Source organism: Lynx rufus, unplaced genomic scaffold (genome assembly GCF_022079265.1).
Source record: "Lynx rufus isolate CCGP_SWC_20201006 ecotype Redwood Valley unplaced genomic scaffold, mLynRuf1.p SCAF_16, whole genome shotgun sequence".
NCBI classification, from domain to species: domain Eukaryota; kingdom Metazoa; phylum Chordata; class Mammalia; order Carnivora; family Felidae; genus Lynx; species Lynx rufus.
In genome coordinates this window covers 24,735,521-24,763,239 of record NW_025814830.1, presented here as the reverse complement: position 1 = coordinate 24,763,239, position 27,719 = coordinate 24,735,521, and the positions used below count along the sequence as shown (strand labels likewise).

At 40.3% G+C, this 27,719-nt stretch overlaps 1 protein-coding gene across 5 annotated transcripts in view; it reads right to left on the bottom strand.

The window, feature by feature from the left end:
* CYLD (CYLD lysine 63 deubiquitinase) overlaps positions 1 to 21,784 on the bottom strand; it is a 69,753-nt gene extending 47,969 nt beyond the window's left edge. For 3 of the 5 annotated variants that reach the window (XM_047078395.1, XM_047078398.1, XM_047078399.1), the window contains exons 1-5: positions 21,699 to 21,784; positions 21,060 to 21,140; positions 14,853 to 15,504; positions 13,320 to 13,622; positions 12,025 to 12,130 (exon numbers count right to left, since the gene is read on the bottom strand). In XM_047078395.1, coding sequence (XP_046934351.1) covers positions 12,025 to 12,130; positions 13,320 to 13,622; positions 14,853 to 15,356 — 913 coding nt within the window. In that variant the 5' untranslated portion in view covers positions 15,357 to 15,504; positions 21,060 to 21,140; positions 21,699 to 21,784. The remainder of the gene's footprint in view (positions 1 to 12,024; positions 12,131 to 13,319; positions 13,623 to 14,852; positions 15,505 to 21,059; positions 21,141 to 21,698) is intronic. The other 2 variants (XM_047078396.1, XM_047078397.1) reach the window with 2 other exon arrangements.
* Between the last annotated feature and the right edge of the window lie 5,935 nt (positions 21,785 to 27,719).

The following is a 27,719-nucleotide window of genomic DNA, read 5'->3' as shown; positions in this document are numbered from 1 at the left end:
CCGACTGAGCCACCCAGGCGCCCCGATACTTGGATCTTTTCATTTCTAAAATATATATGACTATTTTGGCAAGAAATACGACATATTCTTGTGAGTTTTTAATGTACGTAGATGTAACATACTTAATAGTATCAAGGAGGGGAAGGGGTAACTAGACTTACATGGTAGCAAGGCAACTACATTTTACGTAAAGTAGTACAATATTAACCCTAACTACACTAAAATGTTAAGGATATATACTTCATCCCTGGAGAAAGCACTAAAAGCAATATAATGATGGAACGCAGCTAGAAAGTCAATAGAGTAACATATACTTCTTAAAATTTTTCAAATAATCTTCAAAAAAGTAGAAAAAAGTATAAGAGGAAGGAAATAAGGGGACAAATAAAGAATAGATAATAAAATTATAGTTCTAAACTCAATAATAATACCAATTATGACATTAAATGCTACCAGGTTACACAACAATGAAAAGACAAAGATCATCAGAATAGATTCTTCAAATTATATGCCATCTGAAAACAAGCAGGAGAGAGAGTAGGAAAATGAAATGAGTAAAGGGAGGGAAAACATCTCAATCCAATAGCACAGTGGGGGTAAAGCAGAAAAGAAGGACAAATAGAAAACACATGAGGCAATAGAAATAAATCTAATTATTAGTAATAACTATTAACAGATTAACCCTTCAGTTAAAGTACCCAAATCGCCAAACTAGATGAAGAAAAAAAGATTTCCCACCATATACTGCTATAAAAAAGCATGACTCAAACATAACTGACTGAAAAAGAGAAATACCTGGAAAATACTAACCAAACACAATCTATCCACACCATACAAAACAGAATTTAAGACAAAAGAGTTACTAGCAATGAAGACAGCTACTATATAATGACAAATAGTTCAAATCACCTGGAAGATACAACAATTTCAAACTCTAAGTACTCAAAAATTCTGAACTTATATGCAGCAAGTAATTAGTTCAAAATTAAAGCAAACACAGAATTAAGAAACCCATTATTGTGTTAGAAATTTTTAATATATCTTGTTCAGTAACTGATAGATCCAGCAATTAAAAATTCAGTAATGATACATAAAATTTGCATAGCATAATAAATTAGCTTGATCTAAGGGACATGTAAAATACACATGCGATGCACGCAGCTACAATTGGGGCGAACATATTCTTTTCAAGTATACGCAGAATATCTCTGTAAACTGATCACATACAAGGCCATAAGGTTGGCCTCAACAAACGTCAAAGGATTAGTATCATATTCTTGGACCATAAAGCAAATGGATTAAAAAAAAATAAAATCATGAAGGAAATTACAAAATGTTTCAAATTTAATGATAACAAGACGCTACATAACAAATTTTTTGGAATGTAGGTAAATAGGTACATAGAGTTTATACCCTTAGATGCTTCACATTAGAAAAACTAAAAAATTATTAAACTAACCATTTAAAGAGTTAGAAAGAAAAACAATAAATCCAAAAAAAGCCAAAAAGAAAATAATAAAAAATGGAAATTACTAAAATAGAAAACAAATACCTAGCTAAGATTAAGAAAGCCAAAAGATAAGTTTTTTTGAATAAATGAAAGAAAGAAACCTCTAGTAAAAAGCTGTTAGAAGAAAACAGACACAATTTTTTTGGATGAAAACAAGGACACATCTGCAGATGCTGCTGAGATTTAACAGAAAATACAAGATCTTAAGAATAATGTTATGCTAAAAACTTTAGAAACAAAGATTAAATGGAAAAATTCATTACAAAATAACACTTTCATAAAAGACTCCGAATAGCCAAAGCAATCCTGAGAAAGAGTAAAGGCAGAAGCATTACACTTCCTGATTGCAAACTATACTACAAGGCTATAGTAATCAAAACAATATGGTACTAGCATAAAAATCAACACAAAGACCAAGAGAATAAAAATGGGAGCCCAGAAATAAACCTATGTATATATGGTCAACTAATACTTGACAAGAGCCAAGAATACTCAACGGCAAAAGGGTAGTAGTCTCTTCAATAAGTGGTGGTGGGGAAACTGGAAAACCACATGCAGAAGAATGAAACCGCATCCCTATCTTACACCCCCTCACATAAGTGAACTTGAAATAAACCAGACTTAAGTTTGAGACCCGAAACTGTAAAACTCCCAGAAGAAAACACAGGAAAAGTCCCTTGGCATTGGCCTTGGCAGTGATTTCATGAACAGGACAAGAGAAGCACAAGCTACAAAAGCAAAAATAAATAAATGAGACTACACCAAACTAAAATGCTCCTGCCCACCAAAAGAATCAATCAATAAAAAGGCAACCGACAGAATGGGAGAAAACACTCGCAAATAATACCAAATAATACCAAGGTATACCAAATATACCAAATAATACCAAGGAGTTAATATCCAAAATACGTAAGATTTCATACAACTCGACAGCAAAGAAATTAACACATGACTTAAAAATGGGCAGAAGAACTGAACAGTTTTCAAAATACATACAAATGGCCAACAGGTGATATGAAAAAGTGTTCAACATCAATAATTATCAAAGAAATGCAAACTCACACCCAAGGGACCTATGGAACACCACGGCAAATCAACATGCACACTGTGGGAGTCTCAAGAAGAGAGAGAGAAAGAGACAGAATGTCTGAAGAACTACGGGGTGAAACCTTCCCAAATTTGATGAAAGCAATGAACATAAATGTCCAAGATGCTCAACAAGCACCAAGTAAGGTGAAGTAAAAGAGACCCCCACACCAACACATTAGAATCAAACTTTCAAAAGACAAAGAACCTTGAAAGCAGCAAGAGAGAATCAACTTGTCACATACAAGGGATCCTCAATAAAGACATAGGCAGATTTCTCATCAAAAACTTTGGAGGTCAGGAGACAGTGGGCCAATGTATTCAAAGTGCTAAAAGAAAACTAATGTAAACCAAGAATCCTATATCTGAAAAAATGTCTTTCAGAAGTAAGGGAGAAATTAAGATAGTCCCAGATAAAGAAAAACCGAGGGAGTTTGTTTCCATTAGATCTGTCCTAAAAGAAACACCCAAGGGAGCACCTGCAGGGTGAAATCAAAGGACACCAGACAGTAACCTGCAAGCACAGGAAGAAATAAAGATCTCGATAAAGGTAAATACATTGGCAATTATAAAAGCTAGTATTACCGTAACAACAGTTTGTAATACTACTTTGTTTTTTACATGCTTTAAGAGACTAACACGTTTTTTAAAAAAACAATTAGCCTAAAAGCTAGTATTACTGTAACTCTGGTTGGTAACTCTACATTTTTGTTTTCTACATAATTTAGGAAGCCAATGCATTTATAACACTTAACTAGTTTATGCTTTAGGGTGTACAATGTATAAAGATGTAATTTTGTAATACCAAGAACTGAAAGGGGTGGGGTAGAGCTATAAAGAAGAGGGTTTTTTTATGTTGTTGAAGTTAAGCTATTATAAATTCAAACTAGATCACTAAAATTTGTGATGTTAAATGTAATTCTTGTGGTGAACACAAAGAAAATAGCTATAATATGTGCAAAAAGAAATGAAAAAGGAACATTTCACTACAAAAATCAACTATACACAGAAGACAATATTAATGCAGGAAATAAAGGTAAAAAAAACCTATAAAAAACAAATAGCAAAATGATGGAAATAAGTTCTTCTTTATCAGTAATTACTTTAAGTGTAAATTGATTAAACTCTCCAATCAAAAGACAGAAATTTGAAGAATGGATAAACACATGATCCAACTATATATTGTCTATAAGAGACTCACTTTAGCTCCAAAGGCATAGAAATTTAAAGTGAAAGGTCAGAAATAGATATCCAAAGCAAATAATAAGCAAAGGAGAGCAGTGATGGCTATACTAACATCAGACAAAAGAGACTTTAAATCAAAAAAGATTACAAGAGACAAAGAACATTTATATGTTAATGAAAGGTTCAATGCAACACGAAGATGTAACAATTTTAAACATTTACATACTAATAACACATCAGCAAAATACATGAAGCAAAAACAGAGAGTTGAAGAGAAAAAAATAGTTCCACAAACGCCAGTTGGAGACTTCAATCCCCCACTCTCAATAATGGATAGAACCAGACAGAAGTAAGCAGATGGAGGACTTAAACACAATAAAACAACTAGATACAACAACAAACACAAAACACTCTGCCCAGCACCCGTATACACGTTCTACTCAAGTTTACATGGAATATTTTCAGAATAGAGCATATGTTATGCCACAAACTCTCAATAGATTTAAAAAAACAGATACCATATGTAATATCTTCTCTGACCGTAACAGGATGAAATTATCAAAAAACAGAAGTAAAACTGGAAAACTCACCAACGTGTGGGAATTACATAATACACTTGAAACCACCAATGAATCAAAGAAGAAATCACAAGAAAATTGGAAAATTCTTAGAAGCAAATGAAAACAAAAACACAGCATTTTAGAATCTAGGGGAGGCAGTGAAAGCAGTATTAAGAGGGAAATTTATAGCTATAAATGCTTACATTGAAAAACAAAAGAGATCTCAAAGCAACAACCTATCTTTACCATTTAAGGGACTAGAAAAAGGAGAACAAACTAAACCCAGAGCTAGCAGAAGGAAGAAAATAAGATTAGATCAGAGATTAACAAAATACAAAATAAACAACAGAGAAAAGCAATGAAATCAAAAGTTGGATTTTTGAAATGATCAACAAAATTGAGAAAACTTTAGCTAGATGGACTAAGAAAAAGAGAGGTGACTCACATTACTAAAATTAGAAATGAAAGTAGGAACATCACTACTAATTCTACCAAAATAAAAAGGATTATAAGAGAGTACTATGAACAAAAAGGAAACCCAAAATACGGGAGAAAATACTTGAAAATCATATATCTGACAATGCATTAATATACAGAATATATAAAGAACTCCTAAAACAACAGCAAAAACCCCCAAACAACCTAATTAAAAAATAGGCAAAGGACTTGAATAGACATATCTGCAAAGAAGATATACAAATGGCCAATAAACACATGGAAAGATACTCAACATTACTAATCATTAGGAAAATGCAAATCTAAATTACAATGAGATACCATTTCACACCCATTAAAATGGCTTCTATCAGGAAAACAGAAAACAAATGTTAGCAAAGATACGGAGAAACTGGAAATCTTGTGCATTGTTGGTGGGAATGCAAAATCATTCAGCCACTGTGGAAAACCTTATGGTGGTTCCTCAAAAAATTAAGAGCAGAATTACCATATAACCTAGCAATTCCACGTCTGGATATATCCCCAAAAGAACTGAAGGCAGGGTCTCAAAGAGATATTTTTACACCCAGGTTCATAGCAGCGATATTCTCAATACTCAATACCTAAAACACAGCAGCAACTCAAGTGTCCATCAATAAACATATAAACAAATGTGGTATACACATATAACGGAATATTATGTAGTCTTAAAAATGAAGGGAATTCTGAGGCCACTGGGTGGCTCAGTTGGTTAAACATCCAACTCTTCCTTTCAGCTCAGGTCATGATCTCATGGTTCATGAGACTGAGCCCCCCACGTTGGGCTCTGCTCTGACGGTGCAGAGCCTGCTTGGGATTTTCTCTCTCCCTCTCCCTCTGCCTCTCCCCTTCTCTCTCAAAATAAAGACACTTAAAAAAATCAGTTTAAAAAAAAATACAGGGAATTCTGACACATGTTACAACATGGATCAACCTTGAGGACTTTACGCTAAGGGAAATAAGCCAGTCATAAAAAGGCAAGCACTGCATGATTCCACTTACATGAGGTACTCAGAGGAGTTAAAAGCATAGAGGCAGAAATTAGAAGAGTGGTTGCCAGAGGCTGGGGGTGGGGTTTGGCGAGTTACTGTTTAATGGGTATAGAGTTTCAATTTTACAACATGAAAACTGTTACAAAGATGAATGGTAGTGATGGCTCCATAAAAATGTGAATTTAGTTAATGCCACTGAACTGTATAGTTACAAATGGTTATGATGGTAAATGTTATGTGCATGTTACCACTATAAAAAAAATTTTAATTTAAATACATGTAATTTTTAAAATTTGTTTCAAATATTTTAAACATGCAATTTTTTTTTTTATTTTAAAACATGCACAGATTAGCAAACTGGACCTAGCAACGTATGAATCATGATGAAGTTGGATTTGTATCAGAAATGTGAGGGCTGGGGCGTCTGGGTGGCTCAATCGGTTAAGTGGCCAACTCTTGAATTTTAGCTCAGGTCATGATCTCACGGTTCGGGAGTTCAAGCCCCGCATCGGGCCCTGTGCTCTCGGTGTGGAGCCTGCTTGGGATTCTCTCTCCTCCTCTCTCTCTCTCTGCCCCTCCCCTGCTCTCTCCCTCTCTGTCAAAAAATAAAAATTAAATTAAAAAAAAAAATGTGAGGGCTTATTTACTATTAGGAAATTGGATTAAAAGACAAGAAATACGGGGTTATGTAAATAGACAGAAAAGTCTGATAAACTTCAACATCCATTCATGATAAAACTCTTAGCAAACAGGGAGCAGTAGATAACTTTTCAACCCTGATAAATGATGGCCGCCACAATAATATCCTATGGCAAAGATCATACTTAATAGATCAAGAGCAAGATCAAGATGGCTGATACCACCTCCACTTCTATTCAACGTGCATTTAAAAGTTCATAGAGCTAAGACAATAAGAAACCATATTTTAAAAATAAAACATACAAGGATTAGAAAGAAGAGTTAAACTATTAGTATTTGCAGATGATAATGACTAGTTACTAAAAAAGTAATCTACTTTAGTAATCTACAGTAATACTGTAGTAGCTACAGTAATTCTACTGAGAATAAAAGATTTTAAGGGCCCCTGGGTGGTTCGGTTAGCTGAGTATCTGACTTTGGCTCAGATCGTGACCTCGCGGTCAGAGGGTTTGAGTCCCGCGTCAGGCTCTGTGCTGACAGCTCAGAGCCTGGAGCCTGCTTCAGATTCTGTGTCTTCCTCTCTCTCTGCCCCTCCCCTACTCATGCTCACTTTCTCTCTCTCTCAAAAATAAATAAATATTTAAAAAATAATTTAAAAAAAGATTTTAAAAAGACTGTCTGCAACAAAACTCAGCCCACAAAAGTCAACTGAGATAACACTTAACACCCACTAGGCTGGCTAGAATCAAAAACTCAGATAATAATAAATGTTGGCAAGGGTGTGAAGAAATCAGAACCTTTATACAATGCTGGTGGGAATGCAAAATGGTGCAGCCGCTTTGGAAAACAGTCTGACAGTTCCACAAATGCTTAAACCCAGTTATCAAGTGACCCAGCAGTTCCACTCCTAGGTATATACCCAGAAAAAGGAAAGCATACGTCCACACAAAAACTTGTACACAAATGTGACAGCAGCATTATGTACAGCAAAAGATGGAAGGAACTCAAGCGTCCTTCAACAAATGAATAAACGAAATGGGGTACATCCATACTACGGCATATTATTTGGGCATAAAAAGGAATAAAATAAGGATACGTGCTACACCATGGTGAACCTTGAGAACATTCTGCTACACGAAGGAACCAGTCACAAAAGACCACGTGTTAAGTGATTCTATTTATATGAAACGTGCAGAATGGACAAACATCCAGAGACAGAGAGTGGATTAGTGGTTGGTTAGGACTAAGGAGGAGGAAGAGATAGGACAGTAATAGCTAAAAGGTACAGGGCTTCTGTGTGAGGTGATGAAAATGTTCTACAACTGGCTATAGTGATGACTGCACGTATCTGTAAATATACTAAAATACACTGAATGGAACAGCTTAAATGAGGGAGATATATGGTATGGGAATTATGTTTCAATACAACTGTTCTGTAAGAGTCGACTGTATTTCTATAGATCACAGAAAATTGTTAGAAAACATGTTTTACTTTATAACGTATCAGAATGCATGCAAGAAACGGAGAAATGTATAAAATTTTACTAACAAGAGATTAAATAAATGAAAGGTAATGCAATGTTCATGTACTAGAAATTTCACTAAATAAAAATGTCTCCTCAAATTACTCTACAGGTTGACTACAGTTCCAACCAAAATCCCAACGGAACTCTCCTGTAATGTCGGAGAAGCCGACTGTTAAATTTACAACGAAGAGGCAAAGGCCAACAATAGCCAAGAACAAACGGGGAAGTGTACTCTCCAGCTATAAAGCTTCTTGTAAAGCTATGATAATGAAGGCCTAGAGGTCTCAGTGTAAGGAAAGAGTAGAGCCCAGGAAGAGGTCCATATATACCCGTGTTGAAACTTGATTTATACGCAGCAAGCACGGTAGATCAAATTGGGTATGTGTCCCTCATCTCCTACACAAAATTAAATCTAGATGGGTTGTAGACTTAAACGTGTCTATTAACCTTTTTGAAGACAATGGGGAACGGCAGGAAAATTCAGAAGAGCAATGAGGCAAGACTAGTGCTCCTATTAAAACATACTATAAAGAATCGTTAAAAACAGTGTGGTACTGAAGCATGAGCAGGCAGAAGAGAAAGTCCAGAAATATGCCAAAGCATATATGGGAATTGAGTATGGTAAAAGTGGCATCTCAAAGGAGCAGGAAAAAGGTGAACTTTTCATCAAAGATGTCGGGACAACTGGGCAGCTATCTGGGGAGGGGGACCTAAACTAGATCCATATATCACATTATATATCACATAAAATAAAAATGGATCAAAGATATATATACAATAAAACCACAAGAGCAATGTAAGAGAACGTGGGGAAATGCCTATATAACCTTGGAGTAACTCATAATTCAACTACATAAAAATTTTAAAATTCTGCATGGCTAAAAACACCTAAAGCAAAGTCAAAAGACATGACACTAAGTGAGACAAGCCATTTACAAAGGACCAAATACTAGAAGATTCCACTTGTATGAAGTATCTAGAATAGGCAAATTCATAAAGACAGAAAGTAGAGAACAGAAGTTACCAGAGGCTGAGGGAACGGAGGAAAGGGGAGTTATTTCATAATGCATATAGAGTTTCTGTTTGAGATGATGAAAAAAGTCTGGAAATAGAGGTGATGGTTTCACATCACAGTAAATGTATGTAATGTCACTGAACTGTACACTGACAAATGGTTAAAATGGTAAATATTGTTACATTTATCTTACCATAATTTTCAAAAATGAGGACAACCAGATAAAAAAGGACGAGTTACAAATGAGAGTTGGCAAGTAGGAAACATTTACACCCCATATCATAAAACAGTTGGCTTTCCTGACACATAAAAAAGAAACTGGTAAGAAAAAAGGCCAATAATCCAATTTAAAAAAATAAACAAGGTATGAATATACAGGTCACAGAAAGAAATACACAAATTGCCCTTAATCATAGGAAAAGATGCTTAATCTCATTCAAAACCTCATTCAAAATGGAAATTAAAACTATACTGAAATAGATTTTTCACCTCTCAGACTGGGAGAAAATTCAACAACATACTCTCATGCAAAGTCCACAAAAAAAAGTCACCCTCATATTCTGCTGGTAACTGTTATATACACTGCTTAAGGCAATGTAGTAATATCTAGAACAATACAAGTTCATGGATCTTTTCACCAAATGACCCCACTTCTCGGAATTTATCCTATAGATTTGCTAGCGCATGTGGGATACTATTACTTTGTGATAGTAAAAAGTTAGAAACAATCCAAATATACGTTGGTAGGAATCTGGTTAAATAAATGCAGTGGAAAAGTATACCAACAGCTCCAAGATATAGATTTAAGAGAATAAGACAAGGTGCAGAATAGTATAAATTGTATGCTTTTTATTTAAAAAGGGAAGGGAGAATATGTGCTTATACTGTATAAAGAAGTTCTGGAAAGATATACAAGAAACTAATAAAAATAGTTAGCAGTGGGAGGCAAGGGATGGAATGAGGAGGTACCGGAAGTGGAGGAGATAAGAATGGAAATGAGATGTTCTACTGCACTTTTTTTGTTATTTTGATTTGAAATATGTAAATATTTTTCTTATTAGAAGTTATTTTAGTAACTTCGTAAGGGTTTCCAATTCAAGGGTATATGCATTAGTCAAAACTCAAATGACACAACATGTATTTTGTTACGTGTCTGTCTTAACTCAAAAGGAAAAAAAAAAAACCCTAAACTTCTCTCTGGTTAATTATATGTGTGCTGGTGTCTGCGACGTACTCTGAAATGCATACAGAAATAACATGGGTTAGTGAACAGATACAGGAATGGATACCTGAAAAAGCAAGCACAGTAAAAATGTTCCTTGTAGAGTCTAGGTAGGTGGTAGGTATAGGATTTACCCTAAAATTCAAGAAAAGCCGAGTTTGTCGGACTTTTACAAAGCAAAATCGAAACCAAGCCCTTATTTGAACCCCATACCTCCAATTAATGTACTCTTGCTATACAGCTAAAAGCCAAAGTAGAAAGCATTTCGTAACTCAGCAAAACAAGCATTTATTACTTGCCAAGCCAACAAGGAACAGGAGAAGGGCAAACAGTGCAGGCTAGAAGGAATCCTAAGGATCATCTAGTAATAGCCCCTTCATTTTTACAAAAAAATAAAAAAAGTTACTGAGGACCTGAAATGACCTGTGGGACACTCCAAAGTGTTCTGCATCAAAATGAGGAAGAAAGGAAAAAAAATACCGGGAGCGGAAAAATCATCTTGTTCGGTTATGATCCCTGCTTTAGTGAAATTCAGCTTTTATAGAATTAGAGACAAAACCCATTTCCATGGAAACAATATTCCCAAGTATCCATCTGAGGCTGAGAAGGATGCTTTTCTATGCAAGTCTTCACATCCAAAGTGTATACACAAAGGGTGAGGAGGGACTGAAAAGAGCAGAGCCTTTCAATCAGACAGGTCTGGATTTGAATTCTGGCTCTACCACCTACTTGATCCTAGCCAACCTCAGCACTAGCTAAGCCCCAGTTTTTATCGGCAAAACAGGCAATAATTAAGACCTTAAAATTAGGGGGACGCCTGGGTGACTCAGTCGGTGAAGCCTCCGACTTCGGCTCAGGGCATGATCTTGCGGTTCGTGAGTTCGAGCTCCGTATCTCCCTCTCTGTGTCTCCCTCTCTCTCTGTCTCTCTCTCTCTCTCAAAAATAAATATTTTTTTAAGTTAAAAAAATAAAAAGACCTTATAAACTTGTCAAGAATGTGAAGAAGTATAAGTCATCTAATTCATGGATGCATACATTGGTGGCTACTGAATGTAGGCTTTCTGACATTTATTCATGGCTGCATAATGATCAACTAAAAGCACCACCTATGAATGCCTCTGTCAGTTTCATGATTAACATACTATCAGCCAACTAGCCTGGAACTGGAACTCTGCTAAGGTGGGGGGGGGGGGGAAGATGCTGTTGATTTTTGCCATCAATGGGAATTTATCAATTAGTTGACAGCGGCCATTAGGTGCTACTTGTTTACAGGAAATAAAAGGCGGCTTAATGTTTTTTTGTTTTGTTTTGTTTTGTTTTCTTAAGGTGTAAAGTTGGGTGATCTGACTCGAGAGTCATGAATCCTGATCAATTACAGCAGCTCAAAACTGGAAGAAATCTCAAAGGGCACGCAGGAAGAATCCTCTCCACAGTATATTATGTCACATGACGTGACCAACTTCTGCTTACAGGCTTCTAGTTTAAACCAGGCTCTTACTCTAACAGGTAGCAGGTGATTTATTTTCTAACTCTTCCAATGATCAGAAAGGGCTTTTTCCCCCACTTAGAATCAACAGGTAATGAAAAGTTAACGATAATGTATAAATGCCACCCCACGCTCATATGCTTTTGGAAATAAAAAGTCTGTAAGTATTATTCTCATTGGGAGATAAGATAGGATATTCTATTTGATAACAATTCCATAGGACAAGACGTCAAGTTCCAAAAATGCATCTTGAAGCTTATATTTACATAATAAAACACATCTTAGGAACCCTGCCTTAGTAATACATAAAAACACAAAGAAAACATACCTGGGATGATATCATTGATATGCAAGAGAATTGTACTTTCAACACTTGCAAAACTACAAAGTTGCACCCCATCAAATCTTCCATCCCAGTTGCCAATAGGATTATCCTAGAAATTAAGCAATACAGTTTTAAAACCTGTCTCAATAAAACATGAATACAAAAATCTGTATTTTCCAGAAAAGGATCTTCCACAAGATTTTACGCTGGCAAACTTTAACTATTTTTCCTAAAAGAAAAAAAGAACATATCAGAAACAACTGCCACAGTAATAAAGCTTTTGGTATGTTTTTGCTTATTTGTTTTTTGGTTTTGTGTTGGTAAAAGTGAGATCCAAGAATAATCAAGGTACAGTAAGCCCATAGACAAGCAAGGAATTGAAAGGATTCCTCCTACTTTACTGGACAACAAATGCTAGTCTACATAACACCCATCTGCATAGGAAGATTCATTAATAATACATTGTTTCACCCAGAAATCGGCCCCTAATTAAGCCTACCTTGTTCTAATTACTTTTACATTCCCTGAGCACTTAAATATTCTATTTGAACCCCTGTGTGCATTTCTGTACACAGAAGATCTATTGTTTATTGTTCTTTTGACATCTTATGGATATGTAAGAGTTCCCTCCAAAATAGACTTCTGTATTTAATTATTTTATATTCCAACATAGCACCAAGGAGTATAGTGCTGTTCATGGAGTCAGATTAAGAGACAAGCCAGTCAGACAACTGCCCTGAGCACCAATGTGTACAACATGCTGTCGTTGGAAATAGATGAGGAATACTGTGTTTGCCAGAACTTTCCTTTCCAGGAGCGCACTAGAGGGGTTTGGAATGCACACGCGCACAGGCCAACTAAAGGACAGACAGAGGTAGGGAAAAGCCAGTGGGGCAAAACTCTAGGCAGCCTGCCAAGAGGATCCTCAGACTGCCATCCATATTAGCAAAATATTATAAAGAGAATGGGGGGCGGGGGGAATCTTTTCAAGATAAAGAAAAACAAGATATCACGGAACATCTCTGGATGGGGCTTTTTTTTTCCTGTTTATTGGTCAGCTATCATAGAGCAAATTTAAGGATTGAAACATTACTCCAGTTTATTCAAACTGGAAAAAGAGTAAATGTAACTCCATATCTAGACTCCTGTCCCACGTCAATGTTCCTCTACCAAAGATAAATTAGAAGATGTTTTTTACGTTACCCTTTTAAATATTCAAAGTGCTCAATTTGTACCTAAACTGGTCATGAAACTAATAGATACACCCACAAAGATAATCTATTCCAAAAGTTTCTTACCATGTCCACACCGACAAAATATCCTAAGCTTTCTTTCCCAGGCAAGACGTCGCAGAATATAACTGTGCCAGACTCTGTGGTTTCTCCGAGCTTCAAAGAAACTCTGGAGTTTATCTCCAGGGGCGGAAGTTCCATCTGCACGGTGTCCCCTGGACCTGCATAATCACTTTCCAATCCATTGTCATCATCTTCCAGGATTTCTAGCTTGTCCAACGCAACAAACACTCCACAGTCTTCATCACACTGGAAAAGCTGTTTCCCTTGATATATCCCGTCAGTAAAACCTTGGCCACGGCCTTCTTCCTAGTTTTCAAGTGAGAGGGGGAAAAAAAATGACTGATAAGGTAGAGAAGAAATGAAGTAAGATGATCCATAAGAAACAAAGATCCACTCCGGGGATTTCAGAGAAATCACTGGGAAAATTCCGAATGACAGAGATAAGAAATATAATTATTAGCAGTTGCTGGTGAATTTCGAGTGTCTAAAAAAAAGGAAAAAAGAAGCTGTATCTGATGCTGAAATATAATTAATTAATTAATTAATTAAAACTCATAATTCCACTGTGAGAGAGCCGGGCTAGATTCTACATCTCAATACGAACAATAACTTTGTCATAAAAAGAAAAATTTACTTTAAAACCACGATAACGTTAGCTCCATTTACTGAGTACTTACTATGTGCCAGCCACCACACCGACTCTTGAATCAATGTATCACAAAAAAACGCTTCAAGCTGTGTGCTGGTTTCATTATTTTACAGATGAGGAAGCAGCTTTAGGAGAAGTAGCTTGGGTAAGTAACCTGGCAGCCCAACTAGTAAATAGTATAGCTGGGATTCAGATCTCTTACTTGAGATCTTTACATCTCTTACAACTGGCTGCTTTAGAAACTTTTTGATCATGAAATTCTATATGCAAGAATGTAAAAAATGTAACTGACATTTAAGCTCTTGAGAACATTAACTTTGGAAATGAATCACGGAGTTGTTGGTTCTCCCCTCAGGAGAAAGAAGTTCCTGGGTCATTTTCACATATATTATCAGGGACAACTATAAGCCATTTTAAATTGCCGCACCTTATTTTTTGAAAATCTTATATCTAAGTTTCATGAACTTAAGAGCACACCCTAAGAAAAACTGAAAGACCTACAGTTACTACGGTCACAAGATAATTCATAATTTTGTGAGGTGTTTAATTCAATTATAATTGGCAGAGTTCACTTTTAGCACAGACAATGTTAAAATTTCTAATATTGGAAACCCTTCAACAATTACATGATCTATGTGTATTTCCTACTACATTAGGTAGTTTTTAAAAAGTTTTCAATGCATCATCTTTACGTTATCTCAATTTATCATTAAAAAGTAAATCCTAAGAACTGTGAATATTAAAAACTATGGGAGATTTCTGGAAAAACTTCTGTTGTATTTAATTTAAAGGGGTAAAAAAAAACAAACAAACATGTGTGCATACAAATATACACAGAAAGAAACACAAACACGCACAAGCTCACTAAAAAGGTTTATCAAACTTACCAGTAGTTCTACTCCAAAGAATATTCCCGATACTGTCCTCTCTGCTAATAAGGGTCCTCTGAAGCGCACAACTCCAGGAAATTTTTCTTCCCCGGATCTCAGCTGTACTTTCACAGGGCAGCCCACATCTATCTGGAGGCCTTTACTCAGTCTGTTTCTGTTTTTAAACAGGCTGAACCTCTCTTCACAATTGGTAATTGCCAAAAGCAACTCTGTGAATTTTTCATTTATTTCTACAACATCCTTTTCATCAACAAAGAGAACTGCGTGTGGTTGCTCTAGGATTTTTAATCCAATCTGATTTTTCTTGCCTTTTGCAGACGGAATCCTCGAGTGCCCCACAGAACGATCTTGGATATACTGTCCTATACTCCCCTTTGGTACTTTAAGGAGCTTTTGCGTTTGTTTGTCTGTAACACTGCATTCTTGAAGAAGCAAATAAAAAATCCGCTCTTCCCAGTAGGGTGAAGTAACTTTTTCTTGGCTCCATAAGCCTGAACTCATGGTGACATTAACTCCGAAATATTAACTCAAAAAAAAGGGAACTACTAAGTTTGTAGGAAAACCACAAAAGATAAATTCACTGGCAGTCCCAAAGCACGTTTTTAGCAATTTGGTGTCCATGCTGTAACAAGACAGCAAAGCAAAATGCCTGGAGGACAAGCAAAAAGAAACTTTACACTTTATTCTACATGAGCTAAAATCAAGGTTAAAGACTTAAGATCTCATTTGATTAGTAAAAGCACACACATAAATGAAATACTTCCAAAATTACCTAAAAAGGCTAAAAGACATGCATCACTTGTACCTACTGTAACGTTGCATCTTTAATTAAGGAGATCCAATTGTAAAGTAGCTTCAAACACAATACAATAATGTTTGTTTCCATGGCAATGCAATGTATAAAATCAAATTCTAGTAAAAGATAACATTCTATACAGATTTAAACATATATATGCATTTTTAAGCTTTAAAAAGTAGCATTTTTAATAGATCAGGCCTAACCTAAATGAGTAAGTTGCTGCATTTCAGCAAAACAGACATCAAAGAGGCTATTATTTCTGTACACGTGGTTTAAGTGAAAAGTTACCCATCATAATTATTATGCTGAACATCTTTTATCAAAAAAACATAAATCATATTCTGAAACTGTAACCATGATTCATTTATCTGTGCTCCCTATTTTGATAATGGATCATTTACTTGATCTCTGATTCAGTTTCATTCCTTTCATCATGTACATTTTGTCCTTAGACAGGCAAATGTTAATCATATTAATCGGAGCCATCATTTAATTTCTCATAATCTCAAATATCAGGTATTGTAAATCTGATGATAGTAAAGATGTTAAAAATCAATTTTGTAGCCATTAAAACTCAGACTACATAACAAAGAACGTAACTGTAGTACAGTAACAAACACCACAATTTTAACTATGTTATGCTAGAAAGAAAAACATAAAAAGACTATTTCCAGTTTCAAATCTTCACTGAAAATTTTTACAATACTAGTCTTGCACAATTAAAACAGCCTTCGCAACCCTACCTTAACTGGGGGTTAAACACTATGCGATTTCACTAAATCAAATTCAGAATTCATTATTTTAATTAATTATCTTACTGAAAGAAAATAGTCCTTATGTATTCTCTGGGACACGAGTGTGGCTATTTGGTTTCTAAACAGTTACTTATTCCCTCCTTCTTTGAGGTAGAGTTATCCACCATTCTGAGTAACAGCAACAGTTGATTGGACTATCATATTTCTCTAGTTTCCTCTTGGAATTTAAAAATAAATACTCCTAAAAGTAAAGAACCAAATTTTCAGTTTAATAATTTAACTTAATGATTAAATAATCGGTCAAATCTATACAAAGAATGTATCATTAGATAATGAAGTGCTCTCTAATGGTGAGGTTTTTTAAAAGTCTGTCCCACTACAACCCAGAACGAGACATGTAAATTACCCAAGACCAGATAAAGAGTTTGGCATCCCTTTAAACCAATACTCTTGAAGTATCTGTGCAACATTTAGTAAAAAGCAGGGGTAGAGCTGGCTTAAAGTGGTTCTCTCTCTGTCTCTCTGTCTTTTTTTTTTTTTTTCTTTTTTTTATAATGTGTTTGTCTTAATTCCACTTGAGGGCACTGTCTACTTCGGCAGGAACAGAATCAATTTATATTTGCCACTTACATAAGACACCTGTGGAAACCCCTATCTTGGCACCATTATGAGCAAAAACCCCTCATGAAGGCTACTCAAACAGCAACCCAAATCCTTACTTTGGCTGCATTCCTTTAAGGTACCAAAATGAAGTATTTGTTGTTTCTGACTAAAATTCTTCTCAAAGATCAACAGGGAAATAGCCTTTTCTGAATCACTGAGTTATCAATATGAATATAAAGTTGTCACCTGACTCTCAATATACAAAGATGTTTGTTACTTTGTTGAAAGGCTTTGTGAGTTCTTGGGTCTGCTTTCTATAGATTTACAGTCCTTGATTTTCCCTTGCAATCAGCCATTTTCTGTGGTTTCCTGCAATGTGTATTTGGCTCATTTTATGGCCTTGTTGCTTTCCAACTTACTGCTTCTAATCGGTTCTGAGAAGCCAGAGGATGAAATACGTTTGTGTGTTTAAAAACAAACAAACAACAGTAACTAAAAGAGGTATACAGAAATTCTGAACAGCCTTTTAGGAGTAAAGCACAGAGGCTTTACTGCATTGACCTCGTTTGGGTTACTCCCGGAAGGAGGAGAGAGTCAAAGAGCAACTTCTAAAAAAGCGTGTTGTTTTGTTCTCCTTATAAATGTATTTAAATATTTCTGGCCAAAATTGCTTTTGAAAGTATGGTAATTCTATTTAGAAAAGGAATGACTTTTTAAAATTCCTAAAAATTACACCTTCAAATATTAAAATTAAGAACGTCCTTGAATCTTAATATTGTATACCCACCATTCCTACCCTGTTGGCTCTCTAGATTAATAAGTCATGTCATGATTTAAAATAAAACCCACCAGTGGGTCATGAAATATTACCAAGACAAAACTAAATTGCTATACGTAATGCATTAGGACACTATGTTTTAAATGAATTTGATTACAGAAGTGTTTTATGCAAGTCATTTAAGAGACAGTCCACAGTAAAATTTAATATAACTACTTTGGTTTATAAAAAAGTGGAAGGCAATTTAACAACAGTTATTAAGAACTGTATTTTACAGTGAGCACACAAGGAGAGCTTTTCTCTAACCTGAGTTAGCACAAGTGGCAGTGAGCTTAAACTCGATAAAAGCAGGGATCACGTTAGACAACTAGAACGGACAGAGCAAAAGTTCATAAAATATTGAAAAAGCATTACCCAAAAATAAAAAGGCGGTGGCCTTTCCTCTTTCGGAAAGTACACATTAAGAAAGAATAGGTTTGCAACTACATTAAACACAGATTCTCTTCATTGCAACTGACAGAGAAAGGTGAATGGGGAACTTGATGACTCTACAACGATACAAGATAATAAATTTCATGATTGTTAATATCTCCATACACTGGCACTGCAGCAGATATAGGTTAATAAAGAGACTTTCCTCCACCGTAGAAATGAATATTATGACAACATTCTTCTTTCCCTGGGACATGCACAATAGTTAAATTAAGTCTTAAGCACCCAAGCCGTAAAAACTAAAGACTACAACGGGAAAGACATAAAAGACACCGTCGATGAGTTATCAATCAAGGTTTGCTGGTGTGTTGAGTATTTCTGTGCACTCAGCACAGTGTTAGATACTGGGAAATATGGCAGATTTAAGATATGATAACTGCCCTACTTTGTGTTCTCTTACTACCTTTCAGGTCTAATTGGTTTAAAATTGCCTCTAATCGTATACTTCACTGTGAGTGTAAATATATCACAAATGATTCATCTAAATGCCATCGTACTTATTTCAGGCTGGGAAATGGAGTGATTATGAATATCCTGATAATTACTCTAAGTGCTGAATGAAGATTACCAAAGAGGCGGAATGCAATGATGTATTTAACTCTAAACCATATCGAACAGAAGAAGGCCTTTCTTTTAACAACATTCCAGATGAGGGAATGGTTCAGGGTCACAAAGATTTGAAAATGTGTCTGGTTACCTGAGCTGGTTGAGGGTCTGGATTCTGAATAAATGAGAGTCTAATGGCACTAAAATAAAGTCACTGAATCAAGATGAGGGTTGAAAGACACAAATAACTACCAGTTTCCTATCAATGCAATGAAGCGCTGGTCAAGAAATACATTTTATAGGAAAATATTAAAGGTCACAATTACCACGTTCTAAAAGACAACATGTGGTACAAATGAACATAATCAGCTACATACAATTGACAACGGTTGTCTAGAAAACACAATGTCTTTTTAATTCCCAAGCTATCAGGTTATACCGTTCAAAGAACCTCACTGAAGAAAACAGAGACAGATCTAATTCAAGAACGTTTCACATCTTCTCAAATGTCCTGACTTGTTCCAAAAACCAAAGGAGACTGTGTAAATCAGAATAAAACTTCACAATACTAAAATACTGCCCCTAATTATGAATGGCAGAGACAGGAAGGTCAGCATGAATACCAAAGTAAGAAGACACACAGGACTTCTTCCAAAAGCTTCTAGATAGCTAGAATAATCACCATTTTAAGAAAGGATATCTCTCACTAAAAGAACAAGTTTGTAAGTGTTATACTACTAAACGGCTGGAAAACAGAGATTCCATGAGCAGAAAAGACAGTCAGTTTTATTTTTCTTCACATACTAACTTGTGACCCAAGCACACAAGGATTCAGTCTGTAAAGCAGGCAGGACTTACAAAGTTAAAAAATGGCCTGTCTCCTGCATCTGTATTTATATGAACAAGGAACCCTGCGGTCGCACTAGAGTTAAACCTGGCCACGACACTTCCAAACTGTGAATTCCCCAAGTCCTGTATCTTCGGATGTCTAGCTCCCGAGCCAGTGCCTGGCATGTCATGGGCATTCCGTAGATGTGAAATGAACAGACGATTTGGTTAACTCAGGTGCAAAAGCGAAAGCCAAAATTCCATTTCCTCATCTTCACTGTTTAAGTGATTAAAAGCCTCTTCCAGGTTAAAAGGGAAGCAAACAAACAAAAAGTATACTTTACTACATCTCAGAATGAATGAAGTCACGGTCAGTGTTAACCCCCCTACATTGCTACACGAGAGAAGAAACAAACAAGAAATCTTTCACAATTGCAAAAACAAGTTCTGAGGTTCATCTGAAATTGGTTTCCTAGATCGTCACACCATGTCTGATGCCTGTAAGTGCTGTGTAACCAATCAAAGTACCTTGACAAATTTAGGACCAGAGTGTGGAAATCAGGAACAAAATAGTAATCGTTTGATGAAGAGGGTAATGACTCCTTTGTCTCTTCTTGTGTTAGAGTTACAGACTTCCATAAATCAGGCAAAATTACAGTTTAGGCATGCCAGACCACAAGAAATCACTGCTGCTGCGGGCTCGTTGTGTGTAACAGTGCCTTGGTCTTACCGGCTCTTCGGAAAAGTTACGATCCAGAGGAAGGCTTCTTCAAGGGCAATACTGTAACATTTTGCAGCAGAACATTAGAGAATGTTCTGGGTGATATCAACATTTGCAGTACATGAACTTCCACAAGAACCCCCAGCAAATCATTTTCTCCTAATACTGTTCCAGTTCAAATCCACCCACTACCCAGTGGGGAATTGGCAGGCTAAATCCTCAGGGCCATTCAGTCTACTTGGGGCGTGAGGGGGTGTGCAGAAAACCAGCACTTGAATGAACAACCTCCCTCAAGGCCCGGATTTTTCTCCAGCGAGCCAATGACTGCAAAAGGAACAATCTTATTAAGATCTCTATTAGCTCCAGTTCAAAAGCAAGGTAAGCAATGATCCTCAGCCCAGCCGAGGCTACAACTACACAGGGAGACTGGGGAGAGGATGGGGGCAGGGATGTTGGGGGCTGAGAGACACTGCAAGGCTTGGTGGCTGGAAGATGACAACCACCCTAAAACATGCAAATGCCACAGGGTGGAATAGAAAAGATGCCAAGTACATGAATAACCGGGCAGCTGACCCAGCTGAGAACCAAATCCAGGAACACGATCTTCTGTCAAGACTTCCCGATTTCCCCCACAGATCGTTAATACGATCGTAAAGAAAAACAGAAAGAAGGAAAAGAATACCTTGTCTCGACAGAGCGCACCTTTCAACTAATGAACTCCAGGTTGTTGTACAAAACCATCCTCACCCTGGAAAGGGGGAAACTGAAAGAAAAAGCAGAACACGCCATTAACGAGGCCAGAACCCCGACTGCTGCTCTTCCTGGACAGGGGCCACCAACACCCCCAAACCGACGGAACGATACGCCCCCCTCGACTCCGAGAGGAGATAATACAGCCCAGGGCTCCCGAAGCCAACAGCGACCGTCGGGAGCCGACCAGCGGCCCGTGCCTCGGTTTCCCCGTCTGTAAATGGAGGAGACCGCAGGCGGAGACGGTTTCCTGCGCGGCTCTCACCCCAAGTCCTCGCTCCCCCGGAGGTCCCGGCGGCGGCGACCAGGCTCCCACGGCTCGGGAGCCCTCTCAGGAAGCCGGGGGGAAGGGTGGGAGAAGCCCCGGGGGTGAGGAAGCCCGGGCTGACGTCAGCGGGCTCAACACCCCGCGGGCCTGGCCGGCTCCGGGCCAGGGCAACTAACGGGCAGGCGCCTAGGGCCCGACGACCGCGGCGGCGGCGGCTGGAGGCGTCCGGAGGCCGGGCAGGGACGCCCGAGGGGACCCAGGCGCCAGCCGCTCGCCGGCTCAACCGCCCGTTCTCTCACTCACCTCGGGCGGCGGGGCGTCGCCCCTTCCCCAGCTCGGCTAGCCCGCGTCCCGGTTCGGCCCCGGCGCCCCACACCCACCGCCTTAATATTTACCTCCGACGCGCGGCCCCGGCGCAGCCGAACCTGCTACCTGGGCCCGCCCCCACCTGCCCCGCCTCCGAGCCGCCCAGGGGGGTGAGAGCGAGCGGGGGCGAGGGGGCAACCGCCGCGCTAACCAATCACAGCCCGAGATGCGTTTCTGTGCACGCGCTGATTGGGCGGCCCAGTGACAGACCTTCCTCCAATGGCTGCCGGCCCGGAGTCGGCTGAAGGGACTTTCCGCTCCGTCAAGCTCGGTCGAGCCAAAGGGAAGGCGGAGGGGAGGGGCAGAGGAGCCGGGGAGGCGGGGGGGACGGAGAGCTCTGGCTGATTGGGCAAAAGACTGGGTGCCGCGTTACCATTGGCTGACACCCGAGCCGGGGCGGGGCTCTTGTGCTGCTCCCTGCTCCACCTCCCAGGCCGGGGTCTTGGCTCGGGGCTTAGCTGTCAAAACTCCTGCAGGGAGTTTGGGGCCAGGGTGGAGAGCAGTCCAGACGCGAGGTGGGACTAGAATTTCAGGATCCCATGAAAAAGCAAAGCTTTAGAATCAGACCTAAGTTTGAATCCTTTGCTCTTTCAATTAGTAGCCGCGCGACTCCTAAGCCTCAATATCCTAATCTGTAAAATGGAGATCATCGTTATGACCTGTCCTACAGAAGCACCGTAGATGAAGTTCCTGACACATAGCAGGAGCTCAGTCATGTTAAATTTCTTCTCCCTCAGATTGGGCCCGGGACTTCTGCCGTTTCTGAACCTCTGTTGCCACCTATCCCAGTTTGGAGGGACGTCTCCCTAGAGTGGTGAAGAAGGGATTTCCACACGCCGCCTCACTCAGCTCTGCACCCCTGGCCACCAGCCAGGACTTGGGGTGTAGTTAAGGATCTTTCAATTAGAAGGGAGGTTTCTGATTCCCCAAAGTGCTCAAAATATTTAAGGAAGTGCTTTTTATAATCAGTCCCAGAGCCTTGCAGCATACCATGCCTTGCTGCACTGGATACTCCTGTTAATTAATTCCTTCTCCTTTGACATTTTAAGTACCAATTATAGGAGAAGGTGATTAATACTAAGGAAAGGAGGGGGGGGTTGTGTTTAATCATGAGAGGGAAAATTTCCCCAGTGGAAAGTGACACTTCTGAAGATCTGGGGAGTTTAAACCAGCAACTACATAAAAGAAGTCACATGAGTGGTTACTAACAGTACTGGTAAACAAGCCACCCATCTCCCTTGCCATAAGCACCCAGGACGAAATGGACATCTGTTGAAATCCTTAGTCCACTCCTGTCTCTCCTTAGTGCATCCTTAGCCTGTGTCCCAAGCCTCATGACCACACTGCAGTAAAAAGCACTAAAATGGAAATCAACAGGTCTGGCCCATAGTGTGGCCTTAGATGACACTGTTACCTCCCAGATCTAGATTCTCCAATAAAGTCGTGAGGACTCAGAGGTCACATTCTGGCTGTCCGGGCAAGAAATTCATCCCGAAGATTGTTCCTGTTTGATCTGTGCAGTGAGGAGGAAGCAGGAGAAGAGGAAATAGAGTGAGAGAGAAAGAATCCTTTGAGACAGGGCACGTGGTCTCCCTTTCCCCGTTTTACCACACTCCTTACCATTCCCCATTTTACTCTCCTGGCACATTTCTCTCCTTTAACGTTATCTACTGGCCCCTGAAGGTCAGCTTGCCACCACGGTGCCAGAACATCTTCAAGTCCCAGGAGTTGAGCTGAGACCCTGATTCTCCTGATTTCAGGTCAGGGCTCTTCCCAGGTCTGTTTAGACAGATTCCCCGACTGAAACGGCCTGTCCTCTCTGCTGTCCAATCCTCCCTTTGTTTAAGGCCCAGCCAAAGTCCTCCCTCTTCCAAGGGTCTTTGCAGACGGCTCCGGGCCCTGCTTGACCTCCTCTATTCACCACCTCCGCCTGTTCCACTCAGCCTGGCCTGGATACACACGACTGCTGGTTGCGGTACTGAGCAGGTAGCAAGCAACATGTCAGCGTCCGAGGGAGATGTCACCCTCGCCATCCGGCGGGGAAGGGCAGACTTAAACTGGGTATGAGATCACTTACTTACTTACTGAGGTTGGAGTAAGCCCCGGAAGGAGAACCGTTCTGAGCACACATACAAGGTGGCCGGGCACTCAGGGAAGGCCCGTTTGAGGAAGTCACCTGTAAGATAAGGCAGTAAATATGGCTAGTGGATGAGGGTGAAGGGAGCCCTTCAGGCAACGGGAACAGGACTGTGCGTGACATGTGGAAGGAACCGAAAGAGACAGAGCACAGTAAATGTGGGCATTACAGAGCCGTTCAGGCAGGACCTTGTGAGCCAGGGCCAAGTTCTGATCTTTAGCTTAAGAGCAGTGGGATCCCGCTGAAAGGTTTTAACAGAGTAGTTAACGATGATTCTAAACTGTCCCGCTTAGCTCTCTCATTGTACACAGCAGAAAACCAGCAAAAGGCCGGTGGATTAAATGGATCTCTCTCCCCCAGGGGCTGGAAACCTGGTCACCTGGTAGGGGCCTGTGCCTTAGAGGGACACCTACTAGTCGTGGTCGTTTCTCAGCCCCTGCCCCGTGCTCCCCAAATGGCTATCACAGACCCCCTCCTACTTCCCGCCTCACCAAATTCGGTATTTTATAGCCTCCTGCCTACTCAGCGTCTCCACCCCACACAGCCAAGGGTGAGCTCCTGACCCTCCTCCACTCCTACCGCAGTCCTCCCGTGCCCCCATCTCAGAAAATGGCAACTTGTGGTGGTTCACCCAGCCTCCCAAGCGTCCAGCCATTCCCCCACCACTCCTGTGAGTCGGGGGCGTTCAGAATAAGCTCTAAACGCCCCTACGGGCAAGGGTATTGTGTGGGCACTTTCTCCATGATAGCCCAGCATGGTGTTCCAATCATGCTCCAATGAGTGGAGAGACGACCACACCGGGGATGTGCTTATCTCTTAGCGAGGGGACATTCCAGATGCCACTGGAACATTCTGTCTGAGGGCTTTTACCCTGGTCACCCAAAAGCTCTTTTTGATAAAATAAAAGGGATTACATTAATCATCTTTACCCTAATCCTGCTGAACTATGAGCCCATGCTCTCCTGTTTGAGCTATTTGCTGTTATCAATGACAAATGATTTCTGTGTGATTTGAAAAACACACCCACAGAGAGAGGGGGTCTCATGCTCTTCATTGGGGCCTTTGCGCTACATCTGGAATCCTATTTGGGGCAGTAAATACATTAGAAATGATCCCATGATGGGGCGCCTGGGTAGGTTCCGTCGGTGAAGCGTCCGGCTTCAGCTCAGGTCATGATCTCACCGTCCATGAGTTCAGGTCCCTCATCGGGCTCTGGGCTGACAGCTCGGAACCTGGAGCCTGTTTTGGATTCTGTGTCTCCCTCGCTCTCTGCCCCTCCCCCGCTCACGCTCTGTCTTTCTGTCTCTGAAAAATGAATAAACCTTAAAAAAATTGTTTTTTTTTTTTTCAAGAAATGATCCCATGATGCAGGAAACCTTCCTCCCTTAGGGAGGAGACACTAATGGTGAGAGGAAAAAGGTGATTCGCTTTGATAATCTTCCGCAACTTCTGTATTCTGCCTCCTTTAGGCAGGTAGGTTCTCCATTCATTTAACAAGTATTTGAACATCTGCTATGCGCTAGGTACCATTCTAGACTCCGTGGACTCTGCAGCGAGCACAGCTCTTGTTCTCATGGAGCTGGCATTCTAGGGAAAGGAAGAAACGCACGTACATCAGGCGGTATGTGCTGAGAAGCCAATATTAAGCACGGCAGCAGAGAAGAGAGTGGTCGGGGACTGCTATTTTGGGTGGATTGTTCAGGAAGGACGCCCTTGATGAGCTGACACCTGAACAAAGACCTGCAACAAATGAGGAAGCCAGCCATGCCACTGCCTAGGGAAGAGTGTTCCTGGAGGAGGAAATAGGCATTTCCTCCTGGAAGCAGTTAGCATTGTCAAGGAACGGCCAAGAAGCGGTGTGGCTGGAGGGCAGCGAATGGGAGTATGAGTGGCAAAGGGGAGGCCAGTGAAAACACAGGGGTGGGCCGGGCCGGGAGGAGACCTTGACTTTCACTCTGCGTTAGATTGAGAAGTTCTGGGGAATTTCGATCAGAGCACAGCTCACCTGACTTCCTTTTTAACAGGCTCACACCATGAGTCAAGGGCAGAAGCAGCGGGGCCGGCTATCCCCCTGGTGAGGTAATCCGGGCAAGGGTGGGCCCCTAAGGAGGCCCTTGTTTCCCAGAAGGCACAGGGGAGAGCGGGGGAGGGGGAGGAGGATGTGGAACGGAAGATGTCAAGAAAGAAATTGTTCCAAGTGAAAAAGGGAGACCAGGGATTTTCAGGGTGATTGATAAGGGAAGGGTGATACTTAGGAGATCGGGCTTGTGGACTATTCCAGAAGCAATGATACATCAGATTAAATTTAGAGCAAAAAGGGGCGCCTGGGTGGCTCAGTCAGTTAAACGTCTGACTCTTGATCTCATGGTTTGTGAGTTTGAGCCTGCCATCAAGCTCTGCACTGACAGCATGGAACCTGCTTGGGATTCTCTCTCTCTCTCTCTCTCTCTCTCTCTAATTAAATAAGCTTAAAAAAATATTTAAAAAATTTAGAGCAAGAAAAAGGAATCTTGGGGACTCTAAAAATCTTGGATTGTCAGCCTGTACAGCTGCAGTCTCTCCCGATGTCATTCTCCAAGGGGAATGGCTCAGGATGGTCCCGATGTCGTTCGTGACCTTGCTCTTCACCTGAAACCTGCCCCCCAGGGCCTGAGCCTATGTTCCCTGGCATGTGGGCCTTGCCAGAGTGTGCACCCCCCACTGCTGTGTGCGTCACCCCTGGGCTGCACCGGTCTCCTGGGTGGGATGAAAGCGTGAAGGTGTGTTGGCACAATAATGAAATGATGCTGTATGTAGTCTCAACTCAGCCTGCTTAGAATGTGATTCCACCTCCCACACTTCTGCGAGGTGTATTCATTCCAGTATCTGGTTTGGGCGCAATCGTGGGGTGGCGGCCGGGGTGGGAGGGGGGGCGGCGGCGGCGGGGGGTGGGGGTGGGGGGAACACTCAGATTGACATTTTTTTTTTCCCTTCTAGGATGATGCTGAATATAATTAAAGACTACAGCTCTTTTAAAAAAATTCTTTTGCTCTGGTACCCCCCTTTTTTTTTCTTTCTGCATATAAGAATTAGGTATTCTTGGCCACAAATCTGGGATCTTGTCTGCTCCTATTCTAGAAGCGAGTTCTGAAATCTGCAAAGTGATTTCTGGAAGTCTGCGGACTTGTTCGCAAGCTACCTGCCCCGGCTTAGAATGCTTTTGGTGGATCTGCTAGACTTTGGAAATTTAGACTCACGGCATAACTTGACGTCTCCCCTTGACTTCACTTAGGTGTCCCAAACGTGACAATCCAAAACAAGGTCCCTCCTGCTTCCAAACTTGTTTCCCACCTGTCTTCCCACCTGAGCTCCAGGATGGTGTGTCCCAGCCAAAATTCGAGGAGCCAGCCTTGAGTTTTCCTTCCTCCTCTTCTCTCATCCATTCCATTTTAAACCTTCGGGAATCAACTCTTAGAATGTTTCTGGAAAACTCTCCTCTGGCTTGCTATTATTCCAAGATCAAACCCAAACCTTTGACCACAGTCCACTAGGTCCTTCGTGACCTGACCCTACCTACCTCCATAAACCCACGTGGTGATGCTCTCCTCTTAGCTTGCCCTCAACATACCATATTTGTTTTCTGTCGCTGCTGTGACAAATCACCACAGTCTTCGTAGCTTAAAACGACACCAATTAATTCTCCTACGGTCCTGGAGGCCAGGAGGCCAGATTCCAAAATGGGCTGCAACCAAAGCGGGAGCAGACCTGTGCTCCTTCCAGAGGTTCTCGGGGAAAATCTGTGCCCTGGCTTTTTCCAGCTTCCAGAGCCGCACGCCTGTCCC